General features: G+C 36.6%; 1 protein-coding gene across 9 annotated transcripts in view; it reads left to right on the top strand.

Annotated features, from left to right (window-relative positions):
• The window catches only part of MPP7 (membrane palmitoylated protein 7), a 158,979-nt gene that overhangs the window by 46,507 nt on the left and 93,426 nt on the right, over positions 1-19,046 (top strand). For all 9 annotated transcript variants that reach the window (XM_042044616.1, XM_042044620.1, XM_042044619.1 and 6 more), the window contains one exon: positions 11,485-11,603. In XM_042044616.1, coding sequence (XP_041900550.1) covers positions 11,485-11,603 — 119 coding nt within the window. The remainder of the gene's footprint in view (positions 1-11,484; positions 11,604-19,046) is intronic.

Here is a 19,046-nt window from a genome sequence, read left to right as displayed (position 1 = left end):
TTTGTCAACAGCTCTTATTAGAAGTGGCACCATGTACTTGCAGCTGCTTTCTTCATATACACTTGTCATATATCTGCTTTTGTCATATCATGTTTTAACCTGTATCTTCTTCTGAACACAAGCCATTGCTCTTAAATCTGTTTTGAGGGGCATTTACCAGGCTTTAAGCTAGGATAAATCAAAATCATGGCTACACTATTTTCAATCTTTTTTTAAATGTTTGTTTTAATTTATTCAGATCGATATAGTGACTTTTAATTTAATCTTATACCTTACCAGATTGATCATGCTTCACTAACCTAAAGACAAGGACAAAGGCTTATGTGCAGATGCTTCTTTCTCTTCCACTCTCCATTAGCCATATAGAAAACGTATTTTTATATAATAATAATTAAAAAGCTGCTCATTGTGTCTAACATCTGTGTGACCCTTAAGGTTTGTGGTCCTGTCAGTGTCAAGTCAAAGTTATCTTAAAGCAACCAGCGTGAATGGAAGGCTGAGCTCATGCCTCAGGCTGGGTCAGAAGCTTTCCATAGTTTCTGTGTTGCAAAAGTCTGCTTGCCCTCTGTGTGCAAGCCCATCACATAGATTTTTTGAAGACTGAGCAAGAAGACTTGTATTTTTGCAGGTAAAGCAAATCTGTGAGATCTGGCATTCACTTATCTGGTATATTTAGGAAGGTGTAAAATTGCAGTTCTGGCTTCACCGTAGTAGATGGCAGCTTTGTTGCTGACTTTGGCGGAGCCAAGATGACATCATTATGCTTTAAGTGTTGTTCTAATGTGAAAACATCGTAAACTTGTTGCAGATTTCTTTCCTCCCAACGCTGTATCAAGCTTGCTTAATTGACAAGTTTAAAAATGCTTTTCTGTTTGTTCTCAAAAACCAGTGCATGAATGTGCAAAGCAGACTTCATGTTTTTGTTTCATGTGTTGTCAGCAAGAAAATCACATTTATGGGCCAACTTTAGGCACCAAGTAAAACTGTGCGAGGTTGCTTATATACAGTGAAAGTCAGAAGCAGTTCTTGGATTTGGATATTGTAAATTATAGAAAGAGAAAATGTACAAGGGCTAACATTTGTTTCTTCTTGAGCACATAAAGGAGTGAGCACTGTGCCAGATAGTGGAGTTTTCTCTGTATTACAGGACTGCAAAACTGAATACGTTAGGTTTTTAATTAAAAAAGCGCAACACATTTTTTACTAACCAAATTTTAAGTTCACCTGGCCTTTAAAATATTCCTGTCTTTTGTGTTTTCGTCTCTGTTTTGTAGTAATACTAAATAGATATGTGAAATCTTTTCTAAACATTAGGTATTTTTCCAAACTGCATTTATATTAGTGTATTCTGTGGTTCTTTAAGAATTAATCTCGACTTCTGAAGCTGCATGCTGTTGATGTGGGTATGCTGAATGCTGGTAGAAATACTTTGCTAGGATAGTCCTTATGGATTTGCTTCCCAGTGGTGAGGGACCACTGCAAGCAGTGGGAAGTTCAAAGATGATTTTTCAGCCACCTGAGCCCAAAAAGATGCTGCCTTGCTTTTATTGCTTTCATATAGATGTCTTCTCTTTATTTACTACTATATTAATGCATTTTGATCAGCATGTCAGTTTCAACATGATGTTTTCTAGGAGGATTTGATAATGAAAAGGATAAAAAGGTAGATAAAAAAAACAATAATATGTACAAAAAGCTAAGTAGTTGGCTAAGCTGAAAGGGGGACATCAGAAACATCTATAGTGGAAGAAGCACAAATTAACCTGAAGTGCTAAAATTTTTGTTTCAGACTTTTAACCCTGTTTTCAGGATTCGGAGAGAGATAGAAATCAAGAGAGTTCTATTTTTACACCCTGTTGAAAGAACGTAGCAACATAAAATGGTGGCCAAGGATCTGCGCTCATTGTTATGAGATGAAGAGAAAAGGAATTTAGGAGAGCAATGAAGGAAAGATTTCTGGGAGTTGTTCTTCCGTTGGAGGCTGCCAGGGCAAAGGCTTGCAGGGTCATTGGTTCCTGCTCCAAACTGCCTTTGCTTCCCCACTGGCATCTGTGGTGGAAACAGAGCAGAGGGAAAGCCTTCACTCGCCTGCTTTACACTCGTGATTACGACTTAGGCATAGGTGTGCTGCAGCAAGTGTAGTATGTAAATGCCTTGGCTGCATCACAATTTCAAGGCTGCTTAAATTCCTCAGCACATTGAAATGCATAGATATGGCTAGATATACATGAAAATGGATATGATGGCCGAGGCAAAATTTATACTGAATTAATAAGTAGAGCCAATATTTTATCCTTGCATTCTTGATTTCTCCCCATCTCCATCTGCCAGAGGCATTAAATGGCTTTTAGGCTAACATTAATTTGAAAGATTTGGGAAAGTATGAGATGTATGGCTAGCTTTAACTGCAATCTGATTTAATTTTTAAAAATATAACTTGCTGGTGTTGGAAAGGGTATTTATTTTGGTATCAACATATTTATGGTGACTTGGAAAATTTGTTCAAAGTGAAATGAAATGTCTCTAAACGGTTCTGGTTTTTGTTAATATTTTATATTATGCTAGACTGATTCAGCAGTGTGGAATCAGAAAATGTGTGTAAGCATATTTACTGATGGGTAAACTCTTCAAACCTGTTCCAGTTTCTGGACACAAATTTAAATCCAAATGATATGGCAGCTGAAACAATTTTACCCCCTTTTTTTTTTTGGTGAGCAGTGTGTAGTTTTGTAGTAAATTTGGAAGCACAATAGCCTATACTATTTCTAAGCAGAGGCTCTGTTATATATGTCTCTGTTTGTTGGACCAAAAGCTGTAGTTACACAAGTGGGTGACAGTTCTAGTGATGCCAGGTGTCCTTTGCTGAGAGCAGACTGCCGTGCTGTCCTGCTCAAGTGTAGCTGTGCCAGCATCCAGGTTAGCCAGCAGAGCCGACATATTGTGTGCATTTAGTGTCGGATGGAAGGTTCTGTGGCTTCTCAGCCCAATATCACATCAAATCTTGGCTGATTTAAAAGAACTAAACCTGTTAATCAAAAGGCAATTTATTACTACTAAGAGGTAATGAAAAGCTTCCCTGTTAGCTGTTGCCTGCTGTGAAATACAGGGTTCAAAAATGTTTGGGTTTTTTTAATAACACATAGGTTTAGAAAAAAACCCAACAAACACAAAAACCACCTCAAAGCAACATACTAGTCTTAAATATAAACTATGAAATAATTTAATTATTTCAAATAGTTTGCTTTCCTAAATTTACTTTCAAGATAAGGTGATGATATAGGATCATAGAATGGTTTGGACTGACAGGGACCTTAAAGATCATCTAACTTCAAACCCCTTCAAACACATCTAACTTCAAACACCTTTCACTAGGCCAGGTTGCTCAGAGCCCCATCCAACCTGGCCTTGAACACTGCCAGGGATGGGACAGCCCCAGCTTCTGGGAACAGCCTGTACCAGTGCCTCACCAATCTAAACACAAAGAATTTCTTCCCTGCACTAACCTAAATTTCCCCTCTTTCAGTTTGAACCATTACTTCTTGTCCTATCTCTACAGTTCCTGGCAAAGAGTTCCTCTCCAGCCTTCCTTGTAGGCCTGCTGCAGATATTGGAAATTTGCTAGGAGGTCTCTGTGCACACTTCTCTTCTCCAGGCTGAACAGCCCCAACTTCCTCAGTCTGTCAATATACTTGACTTTTTAAATTTGTGTAAATTCCTATATTCTTCTGTAAACTTTTATATCAAGTGTATGTGGCTGTATGTATATGACTGATTGATGTATTGGCATCACTTTTTTTGAGTGTTAATTCCTAAACTAGGTCCTACAGTCAATCATAAGACTGAAATAATATACTGATTTAATTTCAGGCATCAGTACTGCCTAGGATTGCAGGAGTTCTTCTCCTCTCGTGACAGATATATTCTGTATGAGATACATGATTAGCATGTATCTTGACCATGGGAGGTTGAGATACATGGTAATCAAATAGTGTTTCCATTATTCTTCGGCACAACTGATTTGAAAATAGTGTAGATTTCTATTGTTTGAAGTCTTTATTCTCTCAGTGAGATATTGTGTTCTCCTTTTGCTGGTGTAAAATGCTATGTGTAGTACTCCTTGCTGCCCCTCCCCAGTGACAAGTCTCTTACAATCTCGCAAACTGTGACTGAAGAGTTAAACGTGGCCAGTGTGTCCAGTGCCTTCCTAGTGCTGGAATGAGTTCTTTCCTGACCGCCTGCCAGGTACTTGCTATTGCCTCCTCTAGGGCTGATGAAGATCTAGATAGAAACACTAAAGACTTGCCAAGCTGATGTCTATGGAAAGGACCAGTCAATTAGTCAAGGTTATTCAAGGTGCCACAGTGTGCAGGCTTCATTGGAGGAGCCAGGATTTTTTTTGTTGTTGTTTTAAAAAAGGAATATCAAATTTTTGTATGAGTTGTCCACAAGCTGCTTGTTAATTTGTCCTTGATGGGTGACTTTAAATCAGTTTTATGTATGTGTTATTCTTGCAGATAATAGGTAAGCTTTTGAATACTCATAAAGTACATTTTATGAACTTCGAAAATATCCATGTTGACACAGTGTCTAGTAACTACATTTTTGAGGGGTTTTGATTTTGACACAGCTTTGATGAGCCGTACAAGCAAGAACTTTGCAGCAACAGGCTTGCTCTGTATGGATGCAAATAGAGATCAACTCTTTAACTCACATCAGAACGTTAACAGTATGCGGTATGTTAAATCTGAAATACACATGTTGAGACAAATCCTAAAAGACCAATAACTGTTTCAAACAACTGCATGTTCTTTAGCTCCAGGAGCCAAGTTCCAAAACTAAAGACTTTTCCATTTTGAAGGAAATAATATTTTTAAAAGTGATGGGTTTAAATGATCACTTGTTCAACATTTTCTGTCATAACGTTGTTTTAAGGTGGGTTAACAAATTTACTGTAGCTTGGAGGAATAAAAATTAGGTACAACTTTTAAGTTACAATACTATTGCCCTTATGAATATGTGGTCTTGTTCTTTGAGGACTCTTACAGTAAAAGTCTTTTTTTAATTAGAAAAAATATGCAACACTGATATTTATATTGCTCTGCCATCTGTAAGGATTTCAGCATTTTACTTTTTTTTTGTGAATTAGCAAATAAATCAAAACAGGTATTTTTCCCAAGATGCCGATCACACTTGCATGTCATGATTATCTAGTTACTCGGTGTTCTGTAACTTTGAAAATTAATTTTTTTTTTTAGAAACACTAAACTGCAAAATTTAAAAAAAGGTACTTATTGGAACGAGTTAATCCATCTGGCTCTGCAGAGAAAAATTGTTAATCTTTAACTTTTTGTAGTGTCAGCAAGCCCATATATTCAGTGGAATTACTTAAGAGAACATAAAAAAAGAATTATTTGGAGTACATAAATTTGAGCACATAGTGGTCTTTTTACAGCTGGAGTCTGATAGGACAGTGCAGTGTGTCCATCCTAATGTGCAGACATACTGCGTATGTTCTTATTTGAACCTGTGCATAAATACTAATCTCAAATTTCATAATGAAATAATTTTCACTATTTGATGTTAGTGACTGATTTTGTTATTCAACAGCAAGGATGTCAGAACAAGTGTTTGTACTGCAATGCTGCTTGCTTGTGTGTAAGGCAAACGTCTGAGCCTTCATAGAACCATAAAGTACAGTTCAAATGTGAAAAAATGTCAGCTTGTTATAAATGGCAGCAAATGGTGCTGATTATTTTACCTTTGACAAAGTGGAAAATTTAAAGGTTGGTTTGTCCCATTTTATTAATACAATAAATTTTTACAGTGTTGTTCTGGGCCTTCAGATATATGTTCTTTAGTGTTTATTATCCCTCAGTTGCTGTAAAAATTCTAGATTTGAAGTCTGGCATCATTGTTCAGAATGCTAATTCAGGAAATTAATTAGCATATGAAAGCAAAGGCATATCCATGTTTCCATTTCTTCCCTTACGCTAACCAAAACGAAGTTGGTGTTTTCTTGTAATATGCAAGAGTGATGGAACGCAGAGCCCATATTTTTTATCATTTAGCACTAGTTTATAGCTTCCACAGACTTGTCCTAATAATGAAGCTATGAAGGATATGACAAGAATGGTGATATTAAATTTCTCTAGACTAACAGTAAATTTTTCCATTCTGATGTCAAGAATGTAGAGCATCTGGAATCTGCAGTGTGAGTGGTTCAGTTTGGGAACAGTTTCATCAATTGCTTAGCCATTTATTCTCCTCCTAGGAACAAGCAGTCTTCTGTAGAATATAACACTACAAGGGAAGCAATTTTCTAAAACTGGAAAAATTTTTTAATGTCCTGTTGTTTCTGATTTAAAAGGTTTCCATTGCTTCTTACTATTAAGTCTGATTACTTGTGCAAATCTAGTGCACACGTTTTTAAATTGGAATTGGTATTATTCTACATTCTGGTCTTCAGATCAAATAAAACTAAATTGTATTAATTAAGTTTAGAAAAAGCTGAAGATGTTCTGAAGACAGTAACTGCTTAAGTGTGTTGAAAAAAAAAGTTGAAATTTATCTCTTACTCTTTTAGGCAGGGACAGTGCTGAATTTTCAAACATAGCTGGATTTTCCCTTGAAATTACCTTAGTTCAAGCTGGCAGAATGCTACAGGACTTATTCTGCAGCCATTTTGTCTTACCTGTTCTTGCAACAAGTCCAAAAGCTTCAGAGTAGTTTCTCTGTCCATGACAAACTGTTGTAAATTTTAGTTTTGGATTGTGTATGTGGATTTAGGTTATCTACATGTGTGTAGTTTATATGGACTATTTCTGTAGGCAAAGCTATCTAGTTAATGGATTTTAATTCCCTATGGCACTGTTCTTGAATGAACTAAATTTTATGAAAAATTTATTGTTTGTCCAGTGTTAATTTATTACTTTTAAATCTCTTTATGCTGAGTCAGGCAATCAGATTTAATAGACTCTGTAAGTACCTTCAAACAACCCTCTCCCCCTTCCACTCTTACAACAGTTTTATAATTATATTCCCATGTGCAATGCTTGTCTGCTTTTAGTAGGAGTTTCATTCTATAGGGTTTTACTGAGTTCACGGAAGTGTTAGATACTGTACCTAATTTATATTACATGAATATAAATAGCAGCATGCTGGTATCTAAAATAGGAGCTTCTTCATTTATCTGGAATTAGCTCCTGTTACTGCCACTCGATTATGTGACCTTGTTTAACATAGCAAGGGCCCTTTTTGCTCCTGTTCCACTAATCTGGGTATGTTCAGGTGTGATTACATTGTGATGGGCGTTAGGGTTCCCCCTGCCCTGAGCTGTAGGAATCATCAAACTTACTTCCCCTCTTAAAATTGCATAATTGTCTTACATCTCCATGTTTAATCACATTGTTAGGGGTTTTTTTATGTATGCTCAGGTCTTCTGGGAATAAACTACCTACTTTTAAAATTTGAAATAAATTAGTTTTTCTTGTGTAAGTCCTGTTTTCTGAATTTTGACACCCAAAATATTTTGATACTAGTTAATTCCAATGGGTGCATGATTCCTTTTAAATATAAATGCTGATTAAACTTACACTAGACTAAAAAAAAAATCAAGAAATTTAGTAGAATAGCAACAGCGTATAATAAAAGCAAAAAAAATTTTTTTTGCAAGACACTCCACAGAGTGCTGCCAACATCAGGCATTAAAAACAACGGGACTTTTTTTTTTTGCTTTTTTTTTTTTTTTTAATTTAAACAACTTGTAGATACGTTTTTTTAAAGCTCTTGGTTGTGTTTATTTACATTGTGGGCACCTTTCAAAAAAACGTGAGGTCCGTGCATGCCATATGACTCAAGAAGGTGGGACTTCAAGAGAAACATCAAAATTGAGACCAAGAGCACAGTCAAGGCCTGGCCGGCAGTGATAGCATTCAACTTGGAGGTACTGATACATCTCACTCCAGGGCTTATGTGATGAATATGTGTTTTTAATTTGCAAAACCATCTGTATTTTAGGGGGTATCACTATGATCTTTTGGAAAGTTAATTTTTGGTTTTAGAAGTAATCAAAAGTCCTTGGTATGGCATCCCTTCAGACTACATAATTGCTACTGGAACAATTAAAAGAAAGTGTGGTTTTAACAGCCTGGCAGTACTAAAACCATTGTTAAACTTGCATTTTTTTTCCATGGCCTTTGGCTCTGACTTCTAGAACCACCTGAGATACTACTTACAAGTTTTGCAGGAGGTTTGAAGTTGATCTGAAGCACTCTACTATGAAATTCAGATTATTTCTATTGCTGCATGGCAGCATCTGTGTACAGTGAGATCTTACAGGGCTGCAGGAATTTGAGCTACTGCCCTTCATGTGTAGGAAAGATGCATGTGACAATTTGTGAGATTTGGTAATTAAACTTAGGCCAATGTTTGGCTGCCAATATAGTGGTGTCAACTTCATTACCAGTTTACACTAACTTGACAAATTATTGTGTCCCTGTCCATATCACAAAAGCACTTTCTTTCATATGCCATGTGCTGGTAAAAGTCACATGCCAGCCACAATTTTCACTGTTTCTTCACAGTGTAATGAATAACAACACATTTCATGTAATTTAGACACTAGTAAAAAAAATGTTTTACTTGGAGGTGTGTGTAGATCCACATACTGTATTTCTTAATATATAAAAATCAAAATGCTCATCTGAAAATTTTTGATTCTATGCACCACAGAAGGAACAAGAAGGAACAAGAGAAAAGGTAAATCTTTACAGGTGCTACCACCTTCTGCCATTACCTTCTGGAGCTGAGTCAGGTGATCTGGAATTACACAAATTTAACTTTAAACATGTTCTAGATCTTTGTTTTGTGTTCTCCCCAGGTTACTACATTAAGTCCTCCTTCTGCCTGATTTTTACCTGGCTCCTTGATTGTTTTTTTAATTCCCGGCTACATAGTGTTCCATTTCGGGAGGAGTCTGAAGAGCAAGAGCATGCTGTTCTCCAGGACACTGCATGGCACAGTCCTCAGTTTCCACTGCTGCAGAGAAGGGCTGGATTCTCATTTCCTTCTGGCTGAAAGCTATAAACACTGGACTCTAGAGCCAAAGCAGGGAAGAACTAGAAACATGGCTATGATATTGGATAAAATCAGTCAGCACCTCTCTAATTGTCTCTACTTCCCCAGGAGAGTTGCACGGATTGAGTGCATTGCTGTGGAAGCTGGAGTAGCGCACTAGGGACATGGACGCCCATTTCTCTGGAATGGGCAATTCAGGGATATATAAGTAAGTATAGTCCACAGAAACTTTTGAGCCGGATGTGAAACCTTCATGTGTGTGAGCACCTGCAGGGTTCAGCACTCCTGGAGTGCTGGCAGGCAGGGTTTTTCTCTGGGAGTTTTGTGTGTAAAACCAAAGTCTCATTATGGGCAGATTCAGTCCCTCCCTGTGTCACTAATAGTTAATCCATCAGGAAATACAAACTTTCATTTTATTTTTCACTAGGGATTTGATTGTCAAAGCTTTGAGGAGCAAGTTACAAGGAGAGAATAGTTTTATAGTTGATTACATGTGGAATTTAAGCAGATCTGATGGACCAAGGAAAAGAAAGCTTACTTTGTTACACGTCTTTTATTTTAAGGAAGTGGCTGAAGTTACTATTTTCTTTCTTCTGAATGACATGCATGAATTGTTGCTAAGCAGTTATGCCACAGTGCAAGTTACATTGAAGATTTCTTTTCCATTTCCTGACAACCTTCAGGTTATTTTGAGGTAAATATATTTGCAGTAAGAAAAGTGGCCAACTGTAAAGAATTTTTTAAATTTTCTAAATGAAAGAAAATAAATAAATGTTTTAATTTTCTAAGAGAAAATAAATGTTTTTTTAAATTTTCTAAATAAAAATGTTTTCATAAACTGTGTGATAAAAACAACCGTTTTTGCTAAGTTCTGAAGTTCTAATTGTGTGGGATGTTGTAGCCACAAATCCCGTTCATACCTCTTTTCTCAGGGTGTCAGCTCAATCACTGATTGTATCTTGCTAGGCAAAGCTTGATGGTCTTTTTTTCTGTCTGCAAAATTGTAGTGGTTTGAGTTGTATCTTCTTTTTGCAGTATTTCTGAAGCAAAAACGAGAACAAATTTAAATAAAAGCAGGATTCTAAGATAAATGAATACGAACCACCAAAAAATGCTTGGAGCACAAAAAGAATATATCTGGAAAGAGCTTTTTTCCCCAAAATATTTTACCGAGAGGCATTAAAAAGATGAAAATGTAAATAATCAGAACCCAAAGGTGATGTATGTAATGTTGAAAGGGATATGTACTGCCCGAAAAGGTTGTGAAATTATGTTTACTAATAAATATTCTAAATTATAAGTTTTAAGGAGATAATAAGCATAATAACAATATGTAGCCTGTAATTTACAACAGTGTTCTTTTACCAGTAGAATATGTTGTAAATCTGTTCTTGTGATGAACAGCAGCACTTACTCAGACTAAAAATAATAACAGGACCGTGTATCTTGGATCCCAGGAGACTATTGGTGTTTTTGTAGACAGCAGACAGGAGAAAAAGGCATTTTGTCCTTTTTACCCCGAGTAATCCCACTGGAAAATTAAACATGTGCTATGAATTGATATCAGCTCATTCCAGGTTACCTCCCTAAAGAGGACTGCTGCAAACACTGTTGCTACATTTTTTGGACAGCACTTTGATGGCCTGTATGCACGATGGATATTTTATGCTGTACGCTACTGTGGAACAGTGTGCTACTGTCTGCCCCTCAGAGACCGCTGCTGAGGTGTGCCGCAAATAACGGAGAACAGCAGTTGCTTTAACCCTAGAGAGAATCTCAAATACCTGAAAATTAAAAATGTTATTGAAATATTTCTGGGTGTATGTATGTCTGGGAAAATTGTGTTGGTTTTGTTTTTAAAAGTTTAATCTTGCAAAACAGAGAAGTTGCTTTTCTATTGCTGTGGATCCTTGCTGAACACAGAATTGAAAAAAATATTAAGCAATATATTAGCAAGAAATATTTAGAGAAACCACGAACCTTTTTTTAATGGACCACCCTATCCAGTTTCTGTTCTTTTAAGGAAGTTTTTCCTATTCATGACTCATTTCACTCTTTGGCTAACATCAAGGGAAATGGAATAACGATTAAGCAAAGGAATGTATGTTTTTTTCTGGGTTTGTCCTTTTTTCAAAACCTTTATGAATTTCTGCATAACCTTGTGTAAATATATATGGATGTAGAAGCTTGACAACTGTGACAAGGTAAAAAGTACGCTGCTAATACTTGTTTCTTAGTAATTTTTTCTAAATGTTCCTTTTGGTTCTACAAGTTAATGTTGTGCCGGATACTCCAGACTCCCTCTTCAGTTAAAATGACATGGTCCAGGCAGCCAATTACACAGAACTGTTAAGTGAAATTAATGAGATCACCCTAGATTACACTTTGTGTTTTATTTTCATTTTATAGGTCTGTACGAGCTGCTGGCTGCGTTGCCAGCCCAGCTGCAGCCACATGTGGACAGCCAGGAAGACCTGACCTTCCTCTGGGATATGTTTGGTGAAAAAAGCCTTCATTCACTGGTGAAGGTAAACCACATTTAAGTCAGATTCTCTTTGAGAAGAGCATATGGAAAAATGTTTTGAGCGCCATCTAGTAAACCTGTGACCAAACTGTTGCTCAGTGAAAACAAAACAGCCTTGTTTTAAGTCTGTTTCTGTCAGGGTGGAAGTTGTTAAATAAGATTTTACCAAAAATACATAGATGATTTCATTTAAGAGTGATGTTCTGGCAGTGTAATGCTAATGCAACAAACATATGTTGTTTGCCCTTGTTTAGGAAAAAAAGAGTACGAAATAGTAGCAGGAAATCTGACACTTCTTTATGGTCAACATTCAAGACCTGGAGTTTAGCTTAAATAAATAAATGTTCACAGCAAAAATTAGAAGGAATATATTTTCTGAGGTCAAGTATGGCAAGAGTTCAGTAGCCACATTAATTTAAAATAATTTCCTTTAACAAAGTCAACTGAAATTCTAGTAAGCTGTTTCTTTTATTGGCTTGTCTCCATTTAATATTGTGTTTTGCTCATAAATATGCTGGACTAAAGTACAGCCTAAAATAAGTTGGACGAATACTTGAGTAAAATATTATGCTACAAAAATGATCAGCAACAAGAAATCAAAGCGTGCCGTCAGAGTACACAGAGCTACCCCAATAATCTGAAAATTGTGTATAGCTGAAAAATGGGACCAATCAGCTGGTTAAAATTATTCCACTCCTACAAAATGGTAAATATGTCGTCAATCCCCAGTACAGACCTAATTCAAGCTGGAAAGAAATTCTGAGGTCTCAAATGAGTCAGTAGATGGTAGTAACCCATGCCATGAATATATGCAGACTTGTACAGAATTTGTTAACCCTTGTCAATTACTGATCTAGAGGAAGCTTAAAATAGGGATTATTTCTAAGTAGGTTTGAAAGACTCACATTTTCCCATTTCTTTAGCTATTTTATTCTGGAAAAAGATGTAATAATGTTGATACTTGGTCAAGTGCTTGGTGATACTTTTCAAAATATCTGAGAATTTACATATAAAAGTAAACATAAGTGCCTTCTGGCAGTTGATACACAAAAGCAACAAACAGTGGAACAGTGCTTGGCAATACTTGCTTGCCTAAAGAATTTCATCAAAGTTTCTAAAGTGCTGTAATTCCCAGACTCCTTGCGGCTTTGCTGCAGCTGTCTGTGCAGGTGGCTCAGAAGATCACTGTAAGAGGAATACCAGTCGTCCTTCTGATGTAGGCTGACAGTGGTGTGCATCTAAGCAAAACATTAGGTCAGTTGCTAAATTAGGTTTCTTTCTGGTTTGGGAATTAAAGAAGGCTGGCTAGAAAATGAGTGTGGATCTGTGAAACATTGTCACTCCAACACTTGTTCTAATTTTTTATCGAGCCAAAACCTAAAGCTGTTCAAACTCCTTCACTTACTGCCTTTTGCCCCTTATTCCAAAAGAAGACAGCAGTTAACTGGTTTACTCACTTGGAGTATGCTTTCAGTGTGGAGCAGTTGGCTTTCGTAGCAGCTCTCCTGGTTGCATGCCCTGGTTACCATGTTGTTTGTTGTTGCAGGGTGGATTGGACTTTCTCACTGTAACAGAAAATAAAGATGAGAAAGGGGATCAAGGAATGGTCACTTTATTGCAGTTACAACAAGAGGGTGCTGAAATATTCCAACCATCTTAATTATTTATCTTGTGCTCTGTAGGTCCAAATATTAAATATACATGAAACTCTGACCCTGCTGATGCTTCTTTTAATGTCCTATTAAGCCTCACACTGTCTTAAAATAGATGTCATTCTTGAAATCTCAAAACTACATCTTTAGTGTTCACTAGTTGCCCTTCTTTAAAACAATATATTAATTTCATTTGAGAGACAAAGTTTTTTAATTACAAGAACTGAGATCATTAAGAGCATCTGGTCTGACCCAGTGTATGTCACAGGCTTTCAAACCTCACCTTTGATTTCTGTGGAGTTGTAGTATATGAAGTAGGGTATGAAGAGCTTTCAAAATGTTATCTAGTTCATATACCTGCCTCAAGATGGGCTTAACTGTATGTGAAACCCATGGTATTTGTTTGACCTTTAATGCATTTTTAGAAGGACTGTTCATTATCCTCTCAAGTTTCAGAGAAGAGAGTCCCTAGCCTTTTTGGAAGAGACCTGAAAGAGCAGAAGAACGAACCCCATCTGCCATAGTTTTTCTTTGTTACAAGACTTCGGGAGTGCCAAATCTTTCTTTCTGAGTTCTGGTGTCTTATTTGAAAGACTGTTTTTCCTAGCAGTAACTTCTTAAAGTCAACTGTACTTGCAAAGACAAATGTTTTTAATTCTGCAGACAGAGAATGATGACACATATTTTGTAATAAAAAAAGAAAAAAGAAAGGAAAAAGTGTGCACTAGCTTTGAGCCAAGGATGTTGTGATCCTGGTATGTGGCAGTGTAGGAAGAAAACGAACATGGGTATACTACTAATTAACACTGATATTTCTCTATTTTAACACATCACTTAAGGAAAGTTTCTACACTGATCTTCTTACCTTACTGTTTAATAATTTCAGATATTATAAAAGAGCTTTTTTCCTAAGTTACAAAATGGATAAAATGCTCCAAGATTATTGAAAGACTTAAGTACAAAAGGAACTTTCTACTTTTTGTATCAATTTTCCACGTTTTATGGGTATTTAATTACTATAGCTTTTTCTTCATTGTTGTATACTATAGCATATGGTTTGCTATTCTGGCTCTCTTAATATTGAAAAGAAAAAAAGAAGAAGGAAAAAAAAAAGCCCCAAACCTTGTCTTTGAGTTCTCTTCATTCAGTATTGTTGGATAGAAATCTCTTTGAGAACTTGAATCAGCCTGAGCTGTTCTAAGAAGTTAGAAATGGAAAAGTTGTATTAGGTCATCCAATCCATTCCCCTGCAAATACTGGATTGTTCCCTACATTACATTCCTATTGTAGTTAGTAAAACCAGCAAACACTGATGCAACTGTTCTTGCTGTCCCTTTTCTTCACAAAGGAATCTGTTGATTAGATTTTAGTTTACAAAGTACAGAGAAGAGGGAATCCACAACTGTTGTTGACAGTTTGGAAGAGAAAACTGGTTCTGGATAGTGTTTAAAATTTGTTACTTCCTTGTCTTCTTACATGACTCTCTCAAATTTTACCAAAAATCTTCAGCTGTCTCATTCCTTTTTATATAGCAGAGATCCCATTAATTCTGTAGAGATTTATGGAATAGAAACATGAAGGGTAGATCCTTTAGGGTAATTATGAGCACTGACATAGCCGATACCTGAAATGGTACACATGCTCAGCTTGGGTATTTTTTAGAAAAGACAAGTAAAGATCTGCTCTAACTACTCCTCTGGATTATTTTTAGAGGAGCTGCAAGAATTTCCATGTGCGTTTGCTTGCTGTTAGTGCACCAGACACGTTTTACTGTTTGTCTGTTTAGCTCCAGGATGAAGCTTCCACTCCCACTGTTGCCTTACACATTTCTGGTTGTGGATGTAATGCTCAAGAGTTGAGTAAACTTTTCTGTTGCACAGCTACCAAAGCATTTCATAACCAACTGCAGTTTGCTGATTGTTTTTGGCCAACTCAGTACTGTACTTTCCATTATGAAAAAGAAGCCACAGCAAGTGGTGTTGCTCTTTCTCTTGATAGGGAGGAGTTTGTACATTCAAAAAGCTATGTGTTGAACTAGGAAAAAAGGCTACTGCAAAGGTAGGGAATACGTGGTGAATCATTTTATTGTAACTTCATAGTATTTTAGGTAGCTGGCCCTGCAAAACCTTAATTTGTGCTAATTTTCCTGGTTTCACCTGGATATGATTTGACTTGAAGTTCTAAGAATGTACATTTTCTATGTGCTAGAGGTTGACCATGTAAATTGCAAAAACATACCAAAAATAAACTAGTCAAGTATATCCTGGTGAAATTTCTTTGGCATGTAAATTGAATTACATGATTACAGAGCCCAAATTTTACAGTCACTGTGGTATAGAAGCACTGGAAATTTTCAGTGTGAATACTCAAGATTTTTCAGTATGTAAATGTGAATGGTTTCAGTATACTGTGGTTCCATTTTTGGCAATAAAAAAACCAAAGATAATATTTACAAAAACTAAGTTGATGAGGCAAAGCAAAAGGGATTGATTTGACACATCCTCAGTGACAAAATCAACTACCTGCAGATGATGTACTAAATCTTCAGTCTGGACTGTACGTGGGAAGAGATGTGCAGGTTATTTTGGCATTTGTGAAAGCTTATATGGTGCAGCTTTCCCCTACTGTGTGATATGTCAGTTGTTCTGCAGCTAACATCCAGGTGTGTGCTGCCCAGATCACGTGCATTCACCTCTTGTGTCGTGCATCCAAATGGTGAATGCTCCTGCCTGGGCAGAAGCTCAGGCATCCAAAGATTTGGATCTTCTTCCCATAGGAGTGTAGAGAAAATGGACTTCAGATTATATCAGTTGGGTGTGACAATGGATTGTTCTGAATGTATTTTTCTGTATTTTTGGTGGGGGTGACCCATAAACGGAGGGAATGACATCTCTGAGTGTGCCTGAAAAGTAGATGGTGGCTGAGGAGGATGTATCAGATAGTGTAAGACTGAGCATGACACATGATAAAAAAATGAATATTGGAGATCATACTGAGATAGAGTTGGCTTTCTGCATGGAAGGCTGATGACAATATGTTAACTACTTCTGCCCTTCAAGTTTGACATTGAAATACTTTTTGCTGGACATACAAAACTTACTTACTTTCCCATTGCTTTGTTCTTCATATATACTTTCTCTAGAACTAATATTTATACAATCTTCATAATTTATTGTTCAATTTGTCTATTTTCTGTGTGTCTCAACACTTTTTTTTTTTTCCTGTCAATCATTATATAGAAGAGGAAGAGAGCAGCGTGTGTTTGTGAGGGGATTTTGGTGGCTAATATATTTGCACCTGTTAAGGCAGTGGTGAGAGTGGTTTCTGATTTCAGGGCAGACAAAACCAGCCACCTCAGAAGGAGCTCAGAGGTGCTCCATTACCCAAGAACAGCAAACCTGGAAAATGCACTGGAAGAGGAAGTGGGACTGGGGTTTTGTACCTAACCTCAGTTATCTAACAGATGTGAGAGGGTTGTGGTTTTGAGGGAAAGCACTGGAGAGTTGGAGAGATGTATGGGCCACCTTAGAGTGGGTGGACTCATTGAATCTGATAGCTCAGTCACAAAAATGCTTCTTTGGTATATGAAGACCTTAAGGTTCTTTACTGCTAAGTTCTCAACCATATTTATCTTTTAAAAGCTGTGCCTCCCCAGTAAAGCGAATAGACTGCAGGTCTCTAAATTCATGTGGAGGTCTGAAGTGCTGTTTACCTTGGAGATAGGAAAAATGAAGGAAAAGGCAGTGTGAGTAAGGATTTACCACCTGGACATCTGGGGGAGGAAGTGTGAGTGTGGAGGAGGTGGTTGACAGCCAATAACAATTCATGGCCAATGAAAATTAATTGTTCTTCAAACTTTAGAGGAGAATCAAGCAAGGTTGCTTTGTACATTATAGTTTACATCTTTCAGTCAGAGAAAGCAAGCAAAGGCTCCTCACAGCACAAGTAAAGCGATCACTCTTGTAATGCAGACTGTCCAAACAGTGCACAGATGTGGTCTGTTGTGCTGGTGTGGAAACTTTTGCTATTTCTGGCAAGAGGAGAAGGAATTTACTATAGTTGAAGTCATTAATAATGATGAATTAGATAATAGGTGGCAGTTATTTGTCATTCTTCAAATCCAGATCATCAGAGATTGAGGAAATCTTAATTTTTGTAAAGATGTCCTTGTTCTCTTGTTGAAACAGGTTTGGTCAAATCTTGCCTTAATTCCTATTGGTAAAACACGATACAGTTTTCAGCTCTAAAGAACTACCTATCAGTAGGTAGTGGGGAGTATGTGACAGGATACTGAATCTGCAAAGATATACTAAATCTGCATGGAGGAAATTTAAGACTTTTCTTTTGCTCATTCTTTTTCTCATTTTCTGAGAGGAATGTTGATCTCTAGTTAATCTTTGAAGCTTTCTGCTTGGGTTTTATGTACAGAACAAATATGAAGGAGTGCTAGAATTTCAGTACTCGTCTCATGCAAAGTATTTGTAGGTAATGGTCTAATTTATATACCAAAATACAAACTTGCCACGTGCTTTCTGCTTACCTAAGGCTGAAAATTATTGGGAAAGTAATGCTCTATAAGAAAGCCTCTTGATGACTGACAATAGTTTGCATTCGTATTTGGAGTAATTACCACTGAAGCAATGAGTCATTTTGCTTCCATCAAAATTATTACATTTTAAAAAAGTGTAATGCAAGGTGTTACTCCTCATGAAATGCCACATAAACTTAAAGTGTTACTTCTGAAGCCAAAGTGATTTTTTGAGACTTGCTCAATTGCCAGAAACTGAAATCTGTAAGTAAAGAGATCACTATTAGCTGGAGGCAGTCAGCTGCCTTTAAACTTAATTTCCATGGGAACAGTGATCAGATTAATCAAAATAAGGTAATTGAAGTTTTATAGAAAATAGTACAGGATCTTTTCTTTATTCAGGCTGATACTGTTTCCATGAAAACATTAGGAAAAAAGGTAGGTAGCAGCCAGGCATTGAGCAAGTGACTGCTTCACTTGTTGAGATTCAGGTAATTTCTGGTCACTCTGTGTGAGTTGAACTCTTTGACTCGTTTCTGCTTTTATAGTATAAAAATACAGTACATCAGGTAATAACTGGGCAAAAAGAAGCGAAATAAAAATGGACTCCTTTTAAAATAATAGCTAAATCTCCCAACCTTCCATGTTTCTTCTCTGAGTAAAGACAAAGTTGTTTTGCCATGTGTGTTCACTCATACATACCTGTGCTTATTTTTGCCTTCAATAAAGTGAAAAAATGCATCTCCAATTTATTCAGGCATAGCTTTGGATGGTGTAGCCTTGTTTGTAGAAGAATGCAAGTTAGGGCCAAGTGGACAGAATCATGGAATTGTGAAATATGGATAAAAATAAAACTACATAACTAAACTGATACTTTTTATAACTAAAAATATTTTTTATAATTGTAGCTAATATATCGCTTACTAGGAAGCAGACAGCTGGTGGACATAATCATTTTGTCCTTCTATTTGAAGTCTGTTGAATGGGTTCTCCTGTGGTAAATACTTCTTTTGTGGGTTTTTTTTTTCATATATTATTATTTTGTACTTTTTGGTAGAAGTTAAAGTGAATATCTAGTGTTAACTTCTTTGTCAGGAGTTTACAGATTTGATGTCTCTAGGATCTTTCAGTTTCTACATCAGAGCTGCTAATGTGTTTAGTAATAGACACTTGCAACTTTTCATCTGGATTTTTATGAGGAAGTCCCATTCCTGTCGTCAACTCCTCTATCAGCCCACTTTGTTAAAAATAATCATAAAAATCCAAG

The sequence above is a fragment of the Corvus kubaryi genome, unplaced genomic scaffold, assembly GCF_017639235.1.
Source record: "Corvus kubaryi isolate FWS band 111438036 unplaced genomic scaffold, C.kubaryi_AGA036_p1.0 37398, whole genome shotgun sequence".
NCBI lineage: Eukaryota > Metazoa > Chordata > Aves > Passeriformes > Corvidae > Corvus > Corvus kubaryi.
The sequence above is the reverse complement of the archived record's forward strand: the minus strand, read 5'-3'. Positions and strand labels throughout refer to the sequence as shown.